We start from the raw sequence: 24512 nt of genomic DNA, 5'->3' as shown, positions 1-24512 counted from the left end.
AGCTGTTAAAAAATGGAGGAGAAACTGGTGGTAGCGGTTGCTGGATACACTGAGCTATACAGCCTGACGATAGACAGCAGGTTGTCAAATTGCCCCTGACCCGAGTCGTCCTCAAATATATGTTTTGCAGCCTGCAAACATGTCCTGTGTGATCAGGGCCTACAAGGTTTCAGGAACAGCTAAATAATGAGTAGATACTTCATGTAAAATGCTGCCTCAGAGGCTTTTCCATCCCAGACCAGAACACAGATCTCTGAAATAACAATGAATACTTACTGTGGTCATATTTTAAGATATTGAACATTGTGCAAAATATTATCAACCAGCAGCATAAGTACAAAAGAATCTGTATCAGACCTCTATCTTAAAACAATAGGGGTGGAGCCTTGCTGCTGAGGCACTGACAAAACTTCAGATTGTAAATGATTTGTAAGGCAGGGGAAGACTTAACCTGCTTCTTCAACAGCTTCCAATTAAGTGGGAAATTCTGAAAAAGATGCACATGTAATCAAAGTGAGTAGAAGACTGAATGAATGTGGAAAATCTGAGACATACTGTTGAATTTGCACATAATTTTTGGAGGATATTGCAGACTGTTCATTATTTCTTTTGTAAATGGATGAACACTTTCAGAATCTTTACACTGAAAAGGGAAACATTTGAAGGGTTTGTTATTCATGGGTTAATATGCGATGGTGTCAATGGTCTGACCCACTTGAGATCAAACTCAATCTAGTTTGACATCCCCTGATATAGAGGAAAAGCTGAGTTTAAGGGCATTGCCATGAATGAGCAAACATCTTTAATAAAAACAAGGAACCAAATGAAAATATAATTTCATTAAACTAAACCTAACAATTTTCCACCGTACAGTGAAATGAATAAGGGGCACAAACATGTCATTTTGCATCAGTAGCATAACTGTTAAAAAGTTATAAACATTAGTACAAACACAGAACACAGTTTCACGTTTGGGGGCGGCAGTAGCTCAGTCCATAGGGACTTGGGTTGGGAACTGGAGGGTTGCCTGTTCGAGTCCTTGTCCAGACCAAAATATGGAGCGTGGACTGGTGGCTGGAGAGGGGCCAGTTCACCTCCTGGGCACTGCCGAGGTGCCCTTGAGCAAGGCACTGAACCCCCCAACCGTTCAGGGTGCCTCACCAAGGGCAGCCCCCTCACTCTGACATCTCCCCACTGTATAGGTCCTGTTTGTGCATGTGTGTGTCTTTCGGACTTGTATGTAATTGACAAGCAAGAGTAAAAACATTGAATTTCTCCTTAGGGGGATTAATAAAGTAAATAAACTTAAAACTAACTTAACTTAAACGTAAAAATACTTTTGTTGAAGCAGAGGTGGAGCAGTAGGGGCTTGATGAAGATGAAGCTGCAGTTGAGAAAGTATATGGAGCATCCTGTTGTGGACACCGAGTATTACAGTCGCTTATAACTACAGAACTATTATTAGTATTGTATATTGTTGGTAAATATTGTAGGCTATATTTTGTTGCAACACTCTGAGCTGCTGTAACAGTAAAATTTCCCACCGTGACTGTATTTATTTACGTTTATGTTTGTTAATAATTCCTGTTTATTTATCTATATATTTGTAAATACTATTGTTTAAATTTCTTATATTTTCACGTATCTTTCCTCTCTTACAAGGAGCACCTGTAACATAAATAATTTTCCCTCGGGGATCAATAAAGTATTTCTGATTCTGATTCTGATTCTGATACAATGCTCTACTTAACTATCTATCTCTTGCATGTTGAGTGGGATCTATGTAGTGCCGGGTATCCATAAGCACCTGAGCCAGGGGATATAGGACAAGGTCACATAGGGAAGGCAGGGGGAGGGAAGTAGCTGTAACTTGGGGCTCCAGCACCCCATGCTGAGTAAGGCCCCGCAGCCTCATCAGGCTGAAGGGCGGCCATGCTAGAAGGAGCGATGCCCAGTGGAAACACCACCTCTGGGTCAAAGGCAAAGCTGATGTCCAAATACACCTGTGAAACACACACATTTCAAAAAGTAAAATCTGTCTACTAATAAGGGACAGGTTCAGCTAATCAAGGTGGTGCAAACAATCAGGCAGGCAAAAGGACAGGAAGTGAATTTATCTGTAACGTGAGTATACGAAACAAAATAGTAATGACCAGGAACTCAAAACAAGAAAATATAACCTTTACCAGCAGACAGGACATAACACAGAGATGATCTGAATCAGACTAACATTTATGAAACTATCACGTTGATCGTGCAGTCTGATAAACGTAATGTAAGACAATAATCATCCGTGTTACAATTACTTAAGTGCCAATATTTGCATTTACTTCAGTTCTGAGTTGATGTAATGTCACGATAACATTATTACGTACCTTGAGGTAATGTTCAACTGAGATATGTTCACAGTTATGGAGAGCGTAGAGGACATCAGGAGGAATCTCCATTTGGCAGGTCACAGTTCTCTCTGACTTCTCTGTGATAACCTCTCCGATCATTTTGCACAGACATTGGTCATCGGTTTGAGTGGAGCCACTGGCGCGGTACACTACCTTCTGATGTAAACTGAATTTGGGCTTCATTTCTTTGGAAGAGGAGTTGCTGATTTGGGCAACAATAGATATTGTGTCACCTATCAAAAAAACAAATCATTACATCTAAATATACTCTTTTTCTTCTAGAATAATGTCACCATACAGGGAAAATATTATATTTAACACAAAGGCCTATACATACAATCTAAGTGATGTACAAACTTGTACTGCAGGCATTAATTTCATAATCTGTGTGTGTGTGTGTGTGTGTGTGTGTGTGTGTGTGTGTGTGCGTGTGAGTGTGCGTGTGTGTGTGTGTGTGTGTGTGTGTGTGTGTGTGTGTGTGTGTGTGTGTGTGTGCGTGTGTGTGTCTGTTCCACGTTTTTCTCCTCACTGACTTGGTCAGTCCATGTGAAATTTGGCACAGTGGTAGAGGGTCATGGGAGGATGCGAATGAAGCAATATTACATCAATTGGCCAAAGGGGGGCGCTATAGCAACCGATTGAAATTGCAAACTTTAAATGGGAATATCTCATGCCACCTATGTCATGGAGACATGAAACTTTGCACAGAGATGCCTCTCCTCATGAGGAACAAATTTGCCCCAAGAATCCATAACTTCCGGTTATATAGATTTCCCGCCATTTTGAATTTTTTGAAAAACACATAAAATCGATCTCTTCCTAGGAAGTTTGACCAATCTGCATGAAACTCAGTGAACATAATCTAGGGACCAATATCTAAAGTTCCCTCTTGGCAAAAGTTGGAAAACTTACTAAAACTGAGCTTCTATAAGGCAATGAATATTGCGCAGGGCGTGGCTCATCACATAAAGGTGTATAACATCTCAAGAGTTTCACAGATCACCACGCAACTTTGTAGGCATATGACCACACATGATCTGAGGGGACCCCTCCATTATTGACCCCATCAAACAAAATGGGGGCACTAGAGAGCTAATTTCTTATCTAGGCCTTACCGCCATATGGATTTTTACTAAACTTGATAGATATGTAGAACAGGACGCCTCAAGGTGACTGGAGAAATTTAACTCTAATTGGCAACTGGGTGGCGCTATAACAACAGAAAAATGCTTAACCCTTTGATGCACAACATAGGTCTAAAGTGACCCGAATGAGTTTTTATGTTCTATGTCTTTGCAATAAATTAATTTCATCATTCAGTATTCCAGGTTTTCCTCAATTAACTTGATCATTATACATCCTTATTTTATGTTTTCCTTTCTTACTTTTTGAATAAAAACCCTTTTTGTATCACTACCCTTCTAATGCACAACATGGGTCTAAAATGACCCATATCCATTTTCTATGTTATTTCATGTATGGCTGGATGTATTCCAAGTAATCAATAAATATCTTGTTTTTGTTTAGCACAAATCATCTTTTTTTTTTTCAAGAAAATATTTGATGATAATTGTGAAATATAGTTGTACATTATATTTGATTAGGTTTAGGTTACCTTGAGAGTGAGTACATTACTTGTAAGTAATTACTGTTAGCTAGCTAGCTGTTGACATATTCTATTTTAGTTCTTTGTAGTTAGCTAACTATTGTAGTTAGCTAACCTAACTAAGTAGTTAGGTTAGCTAACTACAATAGTTAGCTAAGTCGTTATCTAACTATTTGGCTAAGTAGTTAGCTAAGCTACTTAGCCAAGTAGTTAGATAACTAACTTAATAGGATGGTGTCCTCCAGACTCGCTCCGTTTCAACGAAAAAAGCTCCTCTCTTGAATAAACTCTTCTCTTCACAGAAATATCCATTAGCAGTTGAGAAACATATAATAAAAATTCAGTAAAACTAAGTAAAATTGCAGAGCTACCAGACTTTGCTGCTACTAGTTGAAGCGCATGTTCTAGAATGAACCACCCCCACCCCCCCTTGAAGGTCAAGTTAATTTTATTTAATTTTATTTTCTATATAGCACCAGATCACAACAGAAGTCATTTAAGGTTACCTTTCCTATAGAACATGTCTATAACTTGTCCTTTTATTAAACAAAGCCCTATGCCATTTATCTTGTTTACACCATGGCATGTCATTTCTGTCTCTACATAACCATGTTATCTGCTATCAGAGGTATGTGTATGAGACAAAATGATAAATAAACATGTTGCAAATATTGTATGAGTGTTTGGCCCCACTCACTGCTAAAGTAATTATTTGAAACAAATAATTATTATAGTATTAAGTCATTTAATTTTAAATCACACTTGGACGAATGGGTCATTTTTGATCTGTGTGTAAACTTGATGTAGTAATACAAAAACTATATTTGTTCATAAAGCATGAAAAGAAAAATGGAAATAATGATTTGTTGTAATCAAAAACAAGATATTTAAAGAACACTTGGAATATTCAATCATAAAATAATTTCATTTCAAAAGACAGCGCAAAGAAACACTCAGCCAGCATGAAATAACATGGGAAATGGATATGGCTCGTTTTTGACCCATGTTGTGCATTAGAAGGGGTGTGCGTTGTGCATCAAAGGGTTAAAAATTGCTAAAATGTGACCGATCGCTGTGGCTCCCCCTGTGGCCGAATGTTTTTTTTTTCTTTCTAATTTTTGATATGACTAAGTCATGGTATGGTCTGCTGTACTCAATGGGTATGGACTAGTGAGTGTATATTTATAAAAATCAATTAAGCTTGTCCATACGTACTTGGGTTGGGAACTGGAGGGTTGCTAGTTCAAGTCCCTGAGCGGACGAAGTATGGTGGGTCGGCTGGCAGCTGGAGAGGTGCTAGTTTGCCTCATGGGCACTGCCGAGATGCTCTTGACCAAGGCACCGAGCCCCCCAAATGCTTAGGACGCTTGTCCATGGCCTGCCCCTTTACTCTGACATCTCTGCATTTAATGCATGTATAGGTCCTGTTTGTGCATGTGTGTGTATTTCAGGCCTGTCTGTGTATGACAACAGAGTGAAAAAGTTGAAAATTCTTCCTCTTCTAGAACATTATATATATCTTGTTTTTGTGCTGTATTTAACTAAATATAGATCAGAAAGGATTTGGCAATCATTTGTTTTTATTTATGTTTAACACTGGTCCCAACCTTTTGGACTTGGGGTTGTACAATGTACAAAGCTGTAAACATGCATTTTATGTCTCACATTCACACTTGGTTATGTTCCCTGTGAGCCAGAGTGCCTTTACCTGGAGAGCAGAACTTCCTGTCAACAGTAGCAGACATTTGGACCAATCTTTTGGAGAAAACCCCCGTCTCTTTGTCCACTGAACCAGACTGGGGACACTAGAACAAATCATACAAACCAGCATTATTTCATATCAGCGTAATACCTCACACAGCTGAAATTCAAAGTTCAGAAGAAATACTGGCATCTTGAAAGGTTTAAGATGGGGATGAGCAATATTTGTATGTCTGTATGCTCTCTAATGATTCTCTAATGGGCCATTAGGTCAGATCAGTAATTGCACCACACCACTCACCTCACTCCCAGCTTCACTCCTTTTAGTGGAAATGGCTCCATTTCCTGTTTATTGAAACAACTGGCTTTCTGTTTGTTCAACACATTACACTTCAAATTATATCATATCTATTACAGAAGGTCCTGTTGCCTGCCTTTTCCATATCATATGTACACTGCTGTAATGTTAGAATTTCATTCAACTAAATTCAGACTCTGAATAAATAAAAGGCAACAATAAAATTAACTCTTTATTGTGAACCCCTGACCCCCTTTATTTACCTCTGTCTGTCTAAGCCAACTGACTCCTAAGTCATGTGACTTCTTATCTTAACTATTTTCCCATTATAATATTGAAGTTAATTTGGAAAATGTAAAAAACATGTCACATTCACAACATGTTTCATTGTAGTGTCCTACTTACCATTACCTGGCCAAGATGCGGAAGGTTTTTTGAAACAAATTTGAGCTCTTCTTTCACTGTAGTGGGCCACCGCCAGCTCCTGGACATCTTTGCTTCAAGGATGTAAACAATTTTACCATGAATCCCCTTGAAGGATGACGGCATGTCCCTGTAAAGCAGAACCAGTCCGTGAATGCAGTATTATTTGTATTAGCAAACAATGCCATAGTACTAATGCTAGATGCTAGAAATTCTGACTTACCCCTGTGGGATTTGAAGACGGAATGGAAAGCGATGGTCTCCTTTGGGGAGATCAGTGCCTGCAAAAAAGTGAGAATGAATGACACTTTCTGTAGAGACTTTATAAATGACAGAGCTGGATTCATGTAGGCCACTTTGTGGTGTGTGCTCAATGAGACTGTGAGGCTCATGTAGTTCTGGTAAGTCAAGCTGTAATGGAAAAATCTATGCAGTTCAGAATGTGTGTGGACATGTACAAGGTATAGACCATAATCTACGATACACAAGTAGATAACATTTATTCATGATGCATTTTAGGTGTTTTAAAAACTATTAGCAGATTATAATTTTGTGAAACAGCATATCTAAAGAAATAATGGATTTGATGGACAAGCGGACAGTGTAAACATCCTCAGGTACCCATACTAAAGCAATACGGGCACAGTATAGCCATAACTTACAAGGTAGGCTGTGTACAGCCACCCTAAAACTAACGCCTAATATTTTAAAATAACAAATTATGTTCAAGTGTTATGGTAGACAAGTAAATCATGCATGTATTTGCCCTACCAGTTTCTGCAATCAGGTACTCTTTGACTTTGAAGTATCTCTCGTGCGCACTGTAGGATTTCTTGTTATCTCCAGAGCCACGTGTCCAGTGCACATTCACATCTCCTTTTGCTTTCACCATCAGCCCCTTCACTTTGGTCGCTTCTGTCAGAGTAAAACTGACTGTGCCTGTGATAGTATCTCCTTCAGAAAATGTCCCATCTTCATTTAGATATTCATAGACGAGATGCAGGTCCTTTATCGGAGACATTTTAGATGTATCAGTGCTGTGTTTCCCCCATATGTGGCTACACGGCAAGAGGGATTGGCTTACTAATAGTCCTGACTGATAACTGTTAGCTGCCTCCCACAACTAGGCGCGGCTCTGCTCTGAGCTTGATGTCATTAGAAAACATCCTATTTTTGTTTTGTGTGAGGAGAACAATCCAGATATCACAACAGCAGAATGCACAAAAGGCTCTTTCAGATTTGCACAAATTTAAGGGGATTGTTTGGTAAAAACAGTGAGTTAATTGGCTCTTATGTGTAAGTTCTGTACTATTTACAATGTGTTAATATCAAGAAATATAACTTGTATGAGTGCTGGAGGAGCTTCATCCAGTTGAGACAGAAAGTCTGTGCTCATCATTGGTGCAGAAGGCAGCAGGCTGTATGTAGGAGCAGTTAGGGATATGTGAAAGGGTGGAGGAGGAAATATGTAGATCTCTGGGGGATAGAGAAGTGGTTGAAGTATTGGAGCAGTGGGCAAAGGGTGGAGTACAGATTGACTGGTTACTGAAGCCCCAACTCATGTGTGCTGGATGAACAGGATACACGCCTGGTGGACCAGCATACACAGGTGGGTTACCTGGGTACACAGAAGGTGGTGCTGAATGCTTTTGGGCTCTTGGGCTTCTATATCTCCCTGAGTGTGGGGATGCAGGATAAGGACCCATGGACACTGCAGGAGGAGGGAAGTTTCTGCAGCTCAGACCCCCAACAGCCCCAGCAGGATATGGACCTGGCTTTACCATACCATAGAGGCAGGCCTTCTGTGGTTGTCATGACAACAAGTTTAAAGCTGGCAAAAAAAAATGGAGGAGAGACTGGTGGTAGTGGTAGCTGGATACCCAGAGCTATATGGCCCGACGATAGACGGCAGGTTGTCAAACTGCCCCCAAATCATCCTAAAATATGCCTGGAAATGGCCATCATGGAGGAGAAGCTCCTGGACTGGTGGTACTCCCTGTGATCCACTCTCTTTTTTAGGGTCTCATGTAGGCTACCCACACAGATCTCTGTTTCTATGCACCCAACAAACTATTAACTGACAGCCTGTCATCCTCAACCAGACCTTTGCCTGAACATTTTAGGGTATAGATAATAATTACTGTCAAATGAATGAAATAAACTGATTACACGAGAATGTTAGGAGGTGATGGGGTGGTTGCCTGGAAACAATAAAAAGGCGGAGCAGACATTTTCTTTTACTAGTGGCATTTGGTTTTTAAAAAAATAAAAATAAAATGCAATGCAGCGCGCCTCATGTTTTGCAGCCTGCAACCATGTCCTGTGTGATCAGGGCCTAAGAGGTTTCAGAAACAGTTGAATAATGAGCAGCTACTTCATGTAAAAGATACTTCGTGTAAGAGGCTTTTCCACCCTGCCCAGAATACAGTTCTCTGAGATACCAATGAATATACTGTGGTCATATTTTTAGATATTGAACATTGTGCAAAATATTGCTAACAAGCAACTTCAGTACAAAATAATCTATATCAGACTTATAATTTAAAACAAGATGGGGTTTGTAAGGAAAGGCATGACTTAATCTGCTTCTTTAATAGCTTCCACTAAAGTGCACAATTCTGGGAAAAAAAGCACATGGAATGAAAGTGAGTAAAGACTGACTAAATGTGAAATATCTGAGACATACTGTTGAATTTTCACATAATTTTTCTGATGATATCACGGGCTCTCCATCATTTGTTTTGTAAATAGATGAACGTTCAGAATTTTTACACTGAAAAAGGGAAACATTTGACGAGGTTGTTATCTATAGGTTATTATGCAATGGTTTCACTGGTCCGGGCCACTTGAGATCAAATTGGGCTGTATGTGGCCCATGAACTAAAATAAGTTTCACATCCCTGATATTGAGGAAAACTAGTTGAGTTTAAGGGCATTGCCCGAATTAGCAAAGATCTTTAATGAAAACAAGAAACCAAATGAAAATATGTTTTCACTGAACTAAATTTAACAATTTTCCACCCTACAGTGAAATGAATAAGGGATACAAACACATCATTTTTCATCCATGACTGTAAAAAACAACAACACAGTTTCACATTTGTTAATACTTTTGTTGAAGCAGAGGTGGAGCAGTAGGGGCTTGATGAAGATGAAGCTGCAGTTGAGAAAGTATATGGAGCAGTCTGTTGTGGACACTGAGTATTACAGTCGCTTATAACTACAGAACTATTATTAGTATTGTATATTGTTGGTAAATATTGTAGGCTATATTTTGTTGCAACACTCTGAGCTGCTGTAACAGTAAAATTTCCCACTGTGACTGATACAATGCTCTGCTTAACTATCTATCTCTTGCATGTTGAGTGGGATCTGGTGCCGGGTATCCATAAGCACCTGAGCCAGGGGATATAGGACAAGGTCACATAGGGAAGGCAGGGGGAGGGAAGTAGCTGTAACTTGGGGCTCCAGCACCCCATGCTGAGTAAGGCCCCGCAGCCTCATCAGGCTGAAGGGCGGCTTTGCTAGAAGGAACGATGCCCAGTGGAAACACCACCTCTGGGTCAGAGGCAAAACTGATGTCCAAATACACCTGTGAAACACACACATTTCAAGAAGTAAAATCTGTCTACTAATAAGGGACAGGTTCAGCTAATCAAGGTGGTGCAAACAATCAGGCAGGCAAAAGGACAGGAAGTGAATTTATCTGTAACGAGACAACGGGTGAGTATATGAAACAAATAGTAATGACCAGGAACTCAAAACAAGAAATTATAACCTTTACCAGCAGACAGGACATAACACAGAGATGATTTGAATCAGACTGACATTTATGAAACTATCATGTTGATCGTGCAGTCTGATAAACGTAATGTAAGACAATAATCATCCGTGTTACAATTACTTAAGTGCCAATATTTGCATTTACTTCAGTTCTGAGTTGATGTAATGTCACGATAACATTATTACGTACCTTGAGGTAATGTTCAACTGAGATATGTTCACAGTTATGGAGAGCGTAGAGGACATCAGGAGGAATCTCCATTTGGCAGGTCACAGTTCTCTCTGACTTCTCTGTGATAACCTCTCCGATTATTTTGCACAGACATTGGTCATCGGTTTCTGTAGAGCCTCTGGCATGATACACTACCTTCTGATGTAAACTGAATTTGGGCTTCATTTCTTTGGAAGAGGAGTTGCTGATTTGGGCAACAATAGATATTGTGTCACCTATCAAAAAAACAAATCATTACATCTAAATATACTCTTTTTCTTCTAGAATAATGTCACCATACAGGGAAAATATTATATTTAACACAAAGGCCTATACATACAATCTAGGTGCTGTACAAACTTGCCATTAGAGCATATTCATACAACCCCAATTCTAAAAAAGCTGGGACACTGTGTAAAACATATGACAAAAAAATGCAATAATTTGTAAATCCTTATCAACCTCAAATCAATTGAATACAGTACAAAGACAAGATGTTTAATGTTCAAACTGATCAACTTTATTGTTTTTTGTAAATATACACTCATTCTGAGTTTGATGCCTGCAACATGTTCTTTAAAGTTTGGACAGGGTTGATACCCAATGATCTATCAGTTAACCTCTTTACCTGTGGAATGTTCATAATAGGTGTTTTTGAGCTTTCGACAACTTTCCCAGTCTTTTGTTGCCCCTTTACCAACTGTTTCAGGAGGTACTGCAGGCATTAATTTCATAATCTTCCTATATAATGATAAAAATGTCACGATCCTCATCATGGCAGCCCTTCCTCCTCCCTTATGTGTGTGTGTTTTGTCATTCCCAGTCTGTATTATTCATCCTGTGTCTCTCCCCCTGTCTGTTGTGCGTGTGTGCATGTGGGCGTGGTCTCCTTCCACAGGCATCGCCAGGTGAATCCACTTCAGTAATCAACCTCTCCATAAAGCCTCTGGATTCCCTCCTACACGGCGCCAGATCGTTTCATCAGTCTACGTGACAGTTTGCATCCTGGCTTGTTGTGCCTTATGATTAGCTTGCGTAGCTAATACCTCTGTGTTCCTTCCACCTCAACTCAGATTGCCGTGCTTGCCCCGTGATCTCGTGTGTGCTTCTTCCCTGCCTGCCTGTGGACCGGCCTGCCCGTCGCCTGCTCTCCTGTGTTTCCCTTCAGAGTGAGTACGCTCGAGAGAGGGACACCACTGCGCCGTGCCGCAGCACCGCCATTACCACGTGGCAGACGCCACATCAAAGACACTCTCACTCTTCCCCTCAGTGGTGACTTCACAAGCCACGTCTGGATCCTGGGACTACGCACCACCCCTCCCCCTTGCACTTGCCAGCACATTGAACATTAACGACTTGTTATTCACTGTTTATCTGAGTCGTGCATTTGGGTCCAGGGGCCTGTATCACAAAGCGAGATCAACCTTTCCTGGGTTACCCAGACCTATCCTGGGTTGACTTGACTAACCCTAACAATGGCAATCAGTATAATCGGTATCACGACGCTGGATATCAGCTCGGTAACTCAACCCAGGGTTGCTTTATCAAGAGCCGTGAACGCGCACGCAGCGGACCAATCACAATCATGAGAGAAGCGCAGCGTCACTGAGCGTCCTCACAGGGCGCCGTATGTGAGGGGAAAAAAGCATTTCTCATGTGAGGATCAGAGATTAATTCTACTAAAATATGAGGAGGTGAAAAGCAACATTGCAGAAAAGGCCAACACCATGGCAGCTGCAGGAGGAGGAAACATGCGTGGCAATGCATAACGGGATGAATAATGTTTAGTATTAGTTTAGATTAGTTTATTTGCACATAATGTTAAAAACAGACAGTATAACATTTACAAGATTAAAAAAGGAAAAGTGCCAGAGAGGTTAGAAGCCACTAAAAGCTTTTCAAAGAAATTCCCCTGTCAAAACATCAATGAAATCACATAATAGAGAGGGAAAAAAACGAGTAAGGAAAGAAGAAATGGAGGATAGAGGGAAAAATCAAGACAAAACAAGGTAGCTAGGTAGCAAATAAAATGATGTGTAGGTTAAATTACTCATCACTGGTTCAAGTAGCTACAGTAGGCTACCTGTACCTGTACATCTGACACTGATCACACCCTTGAATCCCAGGAAATCAATGCTGCGCAGATGAATTGCGTGTATTACAATTATCGTCTAACATCATTGCGTCTGATAAATTGGTCTTCTTTGTCATAACGTTATATATGCTACAATAAAGCTTAAAGCTGACGCCACAATTAAATCATATCAACACCAAATTGATAGTCTGAATAAAATCATCCTGATATTGAGCTCTGTTAGAAATTAACAGCTGCGCCTAGTCTCCCTCTTTAAAAACCAAAAAGGAAAATCCCTCAAACACCATGAAGTGTAGACATGATAGGCTACTTTCCACATTTCCAGCAGCAAAGCTGTCAATTAGGCCCATTATCTCTAACAGGGATCATTTCCTCCAACAAAACAAAATGTTGGCACTAATTAATGGTGCTATTAAGTGTCCGCAAATGATCAGTTTCTTTCTTATGACATTTCGACTTCTTTCCACTCCTTTTTGAACAGTCTTTTCATTGTCTGTTGTTGTTGCATTCTTTTTTAATGTTCAAAATAAACTTTCAAATCAAAATCAATCAAATGAATTAAACTTCCCGTCATGGCTGGGCTGCATTTCTGTCAGCGGAGTCATTTTTTTCCGAACAGCTGATTGGCCAGTGGGTGGTGCCTTTTATAGGATCAGATTCAACCCTGAACTTACCCTGCTCCGGAGCAGGATAGCCGTTCAGAGTAAGTTACCATGGTGATCTACCCCGATAAGAACTGAACCGGCTTCGTGATACCGAAAACCCAGGGTTAACCCTGAAGTTACCTCGCTAAGACATTAATCCTGCTTCGTGATACAGGCCCCAGGCTTTGAACAAACCATAACAGAAAACAACTCTGTGTGTGTGTGTGTGTGTGTGTGTGTGTCTGCTCCGCGTTTTTCTCCTCACTGACTTGGTCAGTCCATGTGAAATTTGGCACAGTGGTAGAGGGTCATGGGAGGATGCGAATGAAGCAATATTACATCAATTGGCCAAAGGGGGGCGCTATAGCAACCGATTGAAATTGCCAACTTTGAATGGGCAAATCTCATGTCCCATATGTCGTAGAGACATGAAACTTTACACAGAGATGCCTCTCCTCATGAGGAACAAATTTGCCCCAAGAATCCATAACTTCCGGTTATATAGATTTCCCACCATTTTGAATTTTTTTGAAAAACACATAAAATCGATCTCTTCCTAGGAAGTTTGACTGATCTGCATGAAACTCGGTGAACATAATCTAGGGACCAATATCTAAAGTTCCCTCTTGGCAAAAGTTGGAAAACTTACTAAAACTGAGCTTCTATAAGGCAATGAATATTGCACAGGGTGTGGCTCATCACACACGTGTATAACATGTCAAGGGTTTCACCCATCACCACGCAACTTTGTAGGCATATGACCATACATAATCTGAGGGGACACCTCCATTATTGACCCCATCGAACAAAATGGGGGCACTAGAGAGATAATTTCTTATCTAGGCCTAACCGCCACATGGTTTTTTACTAAACTTGGTAGATATGTAGAACAGGACGCCTCAAGGTGACTGGAGAAATTTAACTCTAATTGGCAACTGGGTGGCGCTATAACAACAGAAAAATGTTTAAAAATGACTAAAATGCGACTGATTGCTATGGCTCCCCCTGTGGCTGAATGTTGTTGTTTCTTTCTAATTTTTGGTATGACTAAGTCATAGTATGGTATGCTATACTCAATGGCTATGGACTAGAGAGTGTATATTTATAAAAATCAATAAAGCTTTCTAGTAAGGGGCAGCAGTAGCTCAGTCCATACGGACTTGGGTTGGGAACTGGAGGGTCAAGTGCCTGAGCGGACGAAGTATGGAGGGTTGGCTGGCAGCTGGAGAGGTGCTAGTTTGCCTCCTGGGCACTGCCAAGATGCTCTTGAGCAAGGCACCAAGCCCCCCAACTGCTCAGGGCGCCTGTCCATGGCCTGCCCCTTTACTCTGACATCTCTGCATTTAATGCATCCTGTTTGTGCATGTGTGTGTATTTCAGGCCTGTCTGTGTATGACAACAGAGTGAAAAAGTTGAAAAGTTGAAAATTCTTCCTCTTCTAGAACATTATATATCTTGTTTTTGTACTGTGTTTAACTAAATATAGATCAGAAAGAATTTGCAAATCATTACTTTTTGTTTTCACATTGACACTTGGTTGTGTTCCATGTGAGCCAGAGTGCCTTTACCTGGAGAGCAGAACTTCCTGTCAACAGTAGCAGACATTTGGACCAATCTTTTGGAGAAAACCCCCGTCTCTTTAGCCACTGAACCAGACTGGGGACACTAGAACAAATCATACAAACCAGCATTATTTCATATCAGCGTAATACCTCACACAGCTGAAATTCAAAGTTCAGAAGAAATACTGGCATCTTGAAAGGTTTAAGATGGGGATGAGCAATATTTGTATGTCTGTATGCTCTCTAATGATTCTCTAATGGGCCATTAGGTCAGATTAGTAATTGCACCACACCACTCACCTCACTCCCAGCTTCACTCCTTTTCGTAGAAATAGCTCCATTTCCTGTTTATTGAAACAACTGGCTTTCTGTTTGTTCAACATATTACACTTCATATTGTATCATATCTATTACAGAAGGTCCTGTTGCCTGCCTTCTCCATATCATATGTACACTGCTATAATGTTAGAACTTTCTCCACAACAAATTTCATTCAATTAAATTCAGACTCTGAATAAATAAAAGGCAACAATAAAATTAACTCTTTATTGTTGCCTTTCCCTGACCCCCTTTATTCACCTCTGTCTGTCTAAGCCAACTGGCTCCTATGTCATGTGACTTCTTATCTTAACTATTTTCCCACTATAATACTGAAGTTAATTTGGAAAGTGTACATAACATGTCACATTCACAACATGTTTCATTGTAGTGTCCTACTTACCATTACCTGGCCAAGATGCGGAAGGTTTTTTGAAACAAATTTGAGCTCTTCTTTCACTGTAGTGGGCCACCGCCAGCTCCTGGACATCTTTGCTTCAAGGATGTAAACAATTTTACCATGAATCCCCTTGAAGGATGATGGCATGTCCCTGTAAAGCAGAACCAGTCCGTGAATGCAGTATTATTTGTATTAGCAAACAATGCCATAGTACTAATGCTAGATGCTAGAAATTCTGACTTACCCCTGTGGGATTTGAAGACGGAATGGAAAGCGATGGTCTCCTTTGGGGAGATCAGTGCCTGCAAAAAAGTGAGAATGAATGACACTTTCTGTAGAGACTTTATAAATGACAGAGCTGCTACTTTGCGGTGTGTGCTCAATGAGACTGTGAGGCTCATGTAGTTCTGGGAAGTCAAGCTGTAATGGAAAAATCTATGCAGTTCAGAATGTGTGTGGACATGTACAAAGTATAGACCATAATCTACGATACACAAGTAGATAACATTTATTCATGATGCATTTTAGGTGTTTTAAAAACTATTAGCAGATTATATATTTGTGAAACAGCATATCTAAAGAAATAATGGATTTGATGGACAAGCGGACAGTATAAACATCCTCAGGTACCCATACTAAAGCAATACGGGCACAGTATAGCCATAACTTACAAGGTAGGCTGTGTACAGCCACCCTAAAACTAACAGCTAATATTTTAAAATAACAAACTATATTCAAGTGTTAAGGTAGACAAGTAAATCATGCATGTATTTGCCCTACCAGTTTCTGCAATCAGGTACTCTTTGACTTTGAAGTATCTCTCGTGCGCACTGTACGATTCCTCACTATCCCCAGAGCCATGTGTCCAGTGCACATTCACATCTCCTTTTGCTTTCACCATCAGCCCCTTCACATTGGTCGCTTCTGTCAGAGTAAAACTGACTGTGCCTGTGATAGTATCTCCTTCAGAAAATGTCCCATCTTCATTAAGATATTCATAGACGAGATGCAGGTCCTTTATTGGAGACATTTTAGATGTATTAGCGCTGTGTTTCCCCCATATGTGGCTACACGGCAAGAGGGATTGGCTTACTAATAGTCCTGACTGATAACTGTTAGCTGCCTCCTACATCTAGGCGTGGATCTGCTCTGAGCTTGATGTCATTAGAAAACATCCTATTTTTGTTTTGTGTGAGGAGAACAATCCAGATATCACAACAGCAGAATGCACAAAAGGCTCTTCAGATTTGCACAAATTTAAGGGGATTGTTTGGTAAAAACAGTGAGTTAATTGGATCTTATGTGTAAGTTCTGTACTATTTACAATGTGTTAATATCAAAAAATTTAACTGGTATGAGTGCTGGAGGAGCTTCATCCAGTTGAGACAGAAAGTCTGTGCTCATCATTGGTGCAGAAGGCAGCAGGCTGTATGTAGGAGCAGTTAGGGATATGTGAAAGGGTGGAGGAGGGAATGTGTAGATCTCTGGGGGATAGAGAAGTGGTTGAAGTATTGGCGCAGTAGGCAAAGGGTGGAGTACAGATTGATTGGTTACTGAAGCCCCAACTCGTCTGCTGGATGAACAGGATACACGCCTGGTGGACCAGCATACACAGGTGGGTTACCTGGGTGGTGGTGCCGAATACCTTTGACCTCTTGGGTTTCTATATCTCCCTGAGTGTGGGGATGCAGGATAAAGACCCATGGCCACTGCAGGGGGAGGGAAGTTGCTGTAGCTCGGACCCCTAACAGCCCCATCAGGATATGAACCTGGCTTTACCATAAAAACATCATTGCAAATGGTACTTCACTGAGAAAATGTCACAATTCTGGATTGTTGGCATCAGATCAGGAGAATATTTTCTTGCACACCTGACATCCTTCTGTTTTTGAGATCTAACACAGGGGTCAACTACATAGCTTTGCCCTCATGTTTGGTATTGCCACCACAAACTGAACTTGGGCGCCATCTCACTGGATGAGATGGATGAGATGAACTGCTGTTTTTTTGCATGCCATGTTTAACCGACAAAAAACAGAAGTTCTCTTTTCACATGCATTTCTTACAAACTTCTTCTTTGTGACACATTTGAAACAACTGACCGTGGAAAAACATATCCTTCGCAAAAAAAAAAAAAAAAAAAAAGTAGTAGTGTGCTGACTGTGGCTCCTCTCAAAAAGTCATGTTCTGGAAAATCACCATTCACCACTGGAGTGACGCATCAAATCTCATTATAGTCCCACAATAGTTCCAGTTAAAACACTTTATTACTTAGTGTTGGTTGACATAGTATACAAGAATAACTTTTTAGTTTATGTATATGTTTTTTGAAAAAGGAAGGAATAAAAACAGAGTAAGAAAAACACAACACAAACCATTTAACAAGTCACTACTACACAGCACTGCCACAAGGTGGTACCACAATGGTGCCAGATGCCCACACTGAATTATCCCACTAAAGGCAGCAATTATCAATCAAGTTGTTTAAAGCTATATAACCCACAACTCATACCATGACTACAGGCTATGAATACAAGTACAAACCTTACTGACTAGACTTACAAAATAAATGTGAATTATACAATACAACAAGTTTACAAATGAGAAATGACAGCACAGAGGCGCACTGAATGTAGTTAGATAAAGCACAGGCTCTACACAGATGGACTCTGACACGGCAGACACTCAATGCTCTTCAGTGGGCCTAATTAGCACTACCAGCAGCAGCCAAAATGAAAAGGAAGCAAGAAATACCTAAAAAAAATTTGCATATACATAAAACAATATTAATACAATATGTAAAATAACATATGTACGGGTCAAGGGACACACAAAACGGTCAAGAACAAAGGTAGTCACACCCATTTTGGACTAAACTGGCTCAAGTACAGGAGAACTTTGGAAAAACTCTCCTGCTGTTAGATTCTTATATTAATCCTTCTTTTTGAATGACTCTTTCGTAGCTTTTACACTGCCACACGGCACCTAGCTGTTCTGTATAAAAGGTATGTTAACAGAATCAGTAGACAGACTTAAGTCATAAGTCAAAAATGGGGTAGTACCAGTGCCGAATCGGTGTCTGTGTAAAATGGACGGCACTTGTGGAATGCTGGCAAGACAGGACCATGGGCAGAACAGGTGTGATGTTTCGATTATGTGTTATGCCAGCTGTGCGTGATTTAAACAGCACTGCTAGGCAGCAGTTAGTGACTAACTCAAAGAAGATGAACAGTGGCCGAAAATGTCAATAAATTGGGAAAACAGAGGGCGAGATCAACCGCCATATAACAGAGATGGTAAAATATTGTTATTGCCAGGTAGCCGATTCAGACCAAAAGACCGAAAGGCACATTCGTGACGGCTGTTTTGCTGGTGTTTATAAGGTTGTGGCACTTAACGGAGTTGTTAATTCATGTACTTATTAGACAAAAAGAGGTGAGAGAGCTTGTGGAACGCAGTATAATTGCAGCTCAAGCACATCTCCCAGCTAGCCAGCTAGAGCTTCCTGAGTCGGTTTGCTAGTGCAAGTGAATGCCACAAATTGCATTTCTTAAAAGAACCAATCTTTTCATCACTACTCCTGTGGTCTTTGGGAACTGCACTGGGGAGACAAAACATACCACTCTAAGATGGAGTAGACCAAGTTGTGATGGTCTTTTTAATGCGTTGGCTTCCCTCTTGGTCAACTTAAAGCTTGCATAGAGAAGAAAACTACTTCAGTTAAAGTGCATTGCCATAAATGAATAAACATTTGTATTAAAAGTAAGGAAGCAAGAGAAAACATGCAGCTGCCTGACCACACCATTTCAGTATAGTTGGAAAGATATTCACAGATTTAAAACTTCCCAGATCAATACATCATAAACAAATGTTGTTAAAACACAAACAATACCTCCTTCCACCCACAGTAAACTAGACGACAAGCTACAATCCAATTTCCATCAAAACGAGCTTTCGTCCGTGCTGGATAAATAACATTGCTCTCTATGTGCAACCAGCTGTGGGACAATTGTGCAGGGACTGTCTACAAAGTGTGACACCGAAAGAAAAAACAACTACTCAATAATGTTCCTCTTATAAGGTGTAGAGTCCTAAAAATCCCTTCACACATTAATGGGTCCCTGTTGGCTATACTACAACATGTTTGGGAAAAATATGCTTTTGCATAATTTTGGGGAATTTTCATTGGAAAACATGTTCAATAAAATTATGCTAATAAAGTGTACTCTCCCCAAATATTTAATGATTTCTCTCTTAGAAAACTTTATTTATGTGCTCAATGTTCTGAAAATCCAAAGACAGAGACCTGTAACCTGTTCAACTATTGTTGATAAATTCAGTTGTACTTTTCCTCAAATTTAAAGGAGAGCAAATTGACGTGAAAAGTTTTGCCAACATTCACAAATTATTCTGTGGCACCTACAACATTTAAGTAAATCATCTGCTATTCTTATTTCTTTGTGCGCCATACAGACATTAAAAAACAACAGGACAAGAGTATGAAGTGATGAAGGCTGAGGTAGCAGTACCAGCAACTATGGCAATCTACTTTCACCACTGCTGACAGGTCATTGTAGTTCTACAGTAGGGCTCGGTGATATGAACAAAAATTCATGTCTTGGTATTTTCAGGCTGAATTGCAACACAAGATACATATCTCGATATTTTCTACAAAATGGGCTACATGTTCTTTTGCAAGTCAAAGCCACATTTGAGATGTCACAAGCGATTTTATAAAAAAAAAAACAAAAAACAGATTAAACTGTGATCAAAATAAAAGGCAAAGACAAGGATTTTTTTCTCTGTAACGGAACAGAGTACATATAAAGCATGACCTGTCTGTATTTTTTAGGTTAAGATTATCTGGATCCTTTTTAAAGGTTCAGTATTTGTGATCTGGCCGTGTCCCACTGAAAGTGGGCTGAATGGGGGGGTAAAGCGACATGTAAGGTGGAGGTTGTTCTTCCTGTTGAGACAGAGGCGGAGCAGTAGCGGCTGGATGCTGGACTGCAGATGGAGCTGCAGCTGGAAACCCGTATGGAACAGCCTGTGGTTGCCACGGATTATTATAGCCGCTTGTCATGTTTGCAGGTTGAGTGGGACCTGCTGGTGGGTATCCATAAGCACCTGGACCTATGGGTGCAGGCCCAGGGTAAGGTCCAACAGGGAAGGCAGGGGGAGGGAAGTCGCTGTAACTTGGGCCCCCAGCAGCAGCAGGGTAAGGCCCTGGAGCTACACTAGGCTGAAAGGTACCACAGCTAGAGGGAACGATGTCAAGTGGAAACACCACCTCTGGGTCAAAGGAAAAACTGACGTCCACATACACCTGGAAACACAGAAACACATCAGGATGTCAAGTATGTCTCCCTCAAAGATGAACTGAAGCAAATGGCCTTTTATGCCAATATCTATTAAGTTGGTCGGGAAGTCTGATAAACATGATTATTGTCTTTTATTATACATTTATTTTTTTTATTTATACATTATTTGAGTTGATGTACCATCACTACCACATTGTTACCTACCTTGAGGATATATGTAACCGAGATGATGTCACAATTAGCGAGAGTGCACAGGGCATCATTAGGAATCTTCACTTGGCAGGAAATAGTACCCTCTTTGTTTTCCAGAGAATCCCCAGTGTATTTCCAAAGACACTGGCCACTGGTTGTTCTGCTGCCCGTTGCACGGTACACCACAAGCTGCATTAAACTGACTTTGGGCTTCACTTTCTTGGAAGAGGAGTTGTGGATTTTGGCAAAAACATCTATGGTGTCACCTATCAAAAACAAATCATAACATCTGAATATGCACTGTTTTTTCTGGAATAATGTCACCACATACACATACTCTATGTAAGTGCTCAATAATTGTGTTATTGAGCATATACATGTATAGAAAACTTGCATAAACTTGTTTTGAGATGTGATAATCATGTTGAAACAAAGCTGACAATACACTGCTTTTTTTCTCACGACGATGTGGTTGTGTTTCTTGCAAGTCAGAGTGACTTTACCTGGGGAGCAAACCTTCATGTTGATGGTAGCAGACATTTCAATCTTCCCCTTAGAGAAATGCCCGATCTCTTTAGACACTGAAGCAGTCTGGGGACACTAGAATGAATCATACAAGCCAGGGTTATTTCATAACAATGCCTCATTTGGCTGAAATTCAAAGTTCAGGGGAAAATACTGGCATCTTGCAGAGATCACGACAGGGTTGAGAAACACTGTATGCTCTCTTTTGATTCTCTTATAAGCCACACTACCAAAACACCACTTTCCTCATGCCAAGCGCAACTCCTTTTAGGTGAACCCAATCCATTTCCTGTTGATTCAAAAAACCGGTTTATGTTTTTTTTTTTTTCTGTTTGCTCAACCTATTGCACGTCATATCGAATGATACCTCAGGTTACATTTGGTCCTGTTGCCTGTCTCCTTTTTATATTCAAGCAGCTGCTGTTGTGTAGACTTTTCTCCATGCCAGACTTCATAAAACTTTGTTGAGACACATTCTCTATACATCTGTTTTCACACTCAACTCTTCATGCTGTATGTCCAACAACTCCTCTATTCTTTACTTTGAGTTTTAGCCAATGTTTGTTTGGAAAGTGTAAATAGTGTCAAGTTAAGGAGAAAGTGTTGAGGTGTTTCATTGTCGTATCCCACCTACCATGACCTTCTGAGATCTATACTTTGAAACAAATTTGAGCTCTTTGTGTGCTGAGGCAGGCCACCGCCAGCTCCTGGACATCTTTGCTTGAAGCACGTAGGCAATTCGTCCATGAAGCCCCTTGAAGGATGGCGGAAAGTTGCTGTAAAACAAGACCAGTCCACACATGCAGTTATTTCTACAAGCAAACAAAGCCACATTACGAATGCTTAGATGCTAGAAATTACTATTTACCCCTGTGGGATTTGAAGCCTGAACTTAAAGCAATGGATTCCTCTGGGAAGTGCAGTTCCTGCAAAAGAAGTGAGAATGATCAACATTTCCTGAGGTGGCTCGAATGACAGAGTCAGGTGGATTGTTGCACTTTGTGTTGTGTAATCAAAGAGATTAAGAGACTCATTTGGTTCTGGGAAGTCTATCAAAACAACGATTGTGTACGTGCAGTTCAGAATGTGCTCGGTGATGTGTAAAATATGGACCATAATGTGCGATAGAGGCCTACTTACAAGTGGATAACATTAATTCATGATACATTTTAGTTGAACAGGCTACTCTAAGTCAAGCCAATAAGATCATCAATGACTCCGCTCATGTTTTGCATACAGGGTCCGAGCTGTTGCCCTTTGGTAAGATTTTTACAGTGCCTCATTGCAGACTTTTGCAGATTTGCTTGTTTGCATTTTTATAGAGATCATTTTAGCACATAATGTTATTTATTTATCTTTTTGTGTTTCCTATTGCTACTTTGGGTGTAATGTTGATTTGTCTATATAGCCTACTATGTTGTATGTTGTATTTCTACGGCTGCAGTATGGGTGTAGGGCCCAAGACAAATTTCCCTCTGTTTACTTTAATCTTAATTTTTCATTGTTGTAAGAGCTGGGAATAAAACTATGACTGTTTTTAAACTATTTTATACAACATATCTAAATAAACAATGGATTTGGACAAAGTACACTTTGCAAAACAAGCAGTCACGTGACAAGCAGACAGTGGACACACCCTCAGGTACCCATATTTATAGTAATTCAGCACAGTAAAGCTATAGGCTATCACTTACAAAGTACACGACACTGTGTATGTGTTACACAGCCACCCTGTCAAACTAACACCCATCATTTTAAAATAACAAATTATGCCCATGTTTACAGGTCATAGTCACATATGTGTTTGCCCCACCTGTTTCTGCAGTCAGGAACTCCTTGACTTTGAAGTATCTCCTGTACGCATGGTGGGTCCTTCTCCTGTCTCCTGTGCCCTCTGTCCAGCGCACATGCGCGTCTCCTTTGACTTTCACGATCAGCCCCTTCACTTCTGCGTCTTCTGTCAGATTAAAGCTGACTGTGCCAGTGACAACGTCTCCTGCAGAAAATGTTACATTCTCGTTGAGAGCGTCATACACGACTTGCAAGTCCTTTATCGGAGACATTTTGGACGGATCGATAAGTTGTTACTCCCAACTGTTGCTGCACAGCGTCAAGAATTACCTGAATAACCCGGAACACTGGCGTTGGGTTTGTCTCATGTCTTGTTTGGCTCCGCCCGAAGACTATAGTCTGTTGATAGTGGAGGTCACGTGTACTGTACAGTCGGGACAAAGCTTCGATGGCATTCTGGCAGAAAGCGATAGCCTGGTTAAAGCCTACAAGGAAAACTTCCCCAGTGTGCCATGACTCCCAATGATCTCCCAAAAAGAGGCACAGGTGTAGGAAGTGGGCAGCTGACACTGATGTACTGAGCTCACTGTTTGCACTTTGACTGAGCAGGTTTACTTTGTCCTCTGTTCCTGAATGCGTTGAGTGACTGGTTTAAATCGTGTTTACTTTGCCATTGTAAAGCTAAAGTCTACATCTAATCACTCTATTTAATTCTGACAGTATTATGACCTTTTGAAGTAGGGATGTATTCATGTACTGATGTGATATTGTTGAATTTGTGTGCATGCTTTCTTTCAGTCATATATGGGAAACCCAATTAACCACATCTTACACAAGAGAAATGCTTTCAAATGGAGCCTGCTTCTTCTTCTGTCTGCATCAATTAATTCAAGTCCAGTGCACTACTGTAAAACAAGGTCACAGAAAACCTCTCCCCTGTTGTCTCACGTGATGCAGTTCAACCTTATTCAACCAGTCCAGGTATCACAGTAATATCACACAATGCAGGTAGATAACATTATTTGAGAGCTGTGCCACCTTGTGGCCAAAAAAGAAAACTGAAGTAAATAGTCAAACCGAACTTCATAAAAAAGATTATATTGCTTCATATAAAAGTCCACTCAGTCATCACTTATGATGCACAAGACGTATGTGGCAGTGTCTGCACCTGCAGAGACTTGATCTCTGATTACAGCATTTTCTCTTGAATTTTTTATTGTGCAGTGGTTGAGACGTTTCTAGG

General features: G+C 40.4%; 1 protein-coding gene and 2 pseudogenes across 1 annotated transcript; all 3 read right to left on the bottom strand.

Moving 5' to 3' along the window:
• Nucleotides 1-1405: 1405 nt before the first annotated feature.
• Nucleotides 1406-7448, bottom strand: LOC125889840 (arrestin domain-containing protein 4-like; annotated as a pseudogene).
• A 2322-nt stretch (nucleotides 7449-9770) lies between these two features.
• Nucleotides 9771-16553, bottom strand: LOC125890523 (arrestin domain-containing protein 2-like; annotated as a pseudogene).
• Nucleotides 16554-17688: 1135 nt separating this feature from the next.
• LOC125889837 (arrestin domain-containing protein 3-like) lies at nucleotides 17689-23593 on the bottom strand. The gene is made up of 6 exons (XM_049578036.1): nucleotides 23292-23593; nucleotides 22347-22404; nucleotides 22113-22254; nucleotides 21457-21553; nucleotides 20966-21219; nucleotides 17689-20766 (listed from the first exon to the last, which is right to left on the bottom strand). Exons 1-6 carry the CDS (start codon nucleotides 23539-23541, stop codon nucleotides 20323-20325), a joined length of 1245 nt encoding a protein of 414 aa, XP_049433993.1. The 5' UTR covers nucleotides 23542-23593; the 3' UTR covers nucleotides 17689-20322.
• Nucleotides 23594-24512: the final 919 nt, after the last annotated feature.

Source organism: Epinephelus fuscoguttatus, linkage group LG6 (assembly GCF_011397635.1).
Source record: "Epinephelus fuscoguttatus linkage group LG6, E.fuscoguttatus.final_Chr_v1".
Taxonomy (NCBI): Eukaryota; Metazoa; Chordata; class Actinopteri; order Perciformes; family Serranidae; genus Epinephelus; species Epinephelus fuscoguttatus.
This window is presented reverse-complemented; position numbering and strand designations above follow the sequence as displayed.

What these genes read in the sequence shown, in the direction of transcription:
- LOC125889837 (XM_049578036.1), bottom strand. Translation starts at nt 23,541, where the DNA reads ATGTCTCCGATAAAGGACTTGCAAGTCGTGTATGACGCTCTCAACGAG. An exon ending in GTTCCTGACTGCAGAAACAG is followed by an intron (nt 22,405 to 23,291) that starts GTGGGGCAAACA and finishes CTTCTTTTGCAG; the next exon opens with GAACTGCACTTCCCAGAGGA. An exon ending in AGGCTTCAAATCCCACAGGG is followed by an intron (nt 22,255 to 22,346) that starts GTAAATAGTAAT and finishes CTTGTTTTACAG; the next exon opens with CAACTTTCCGCCATCCTTCA.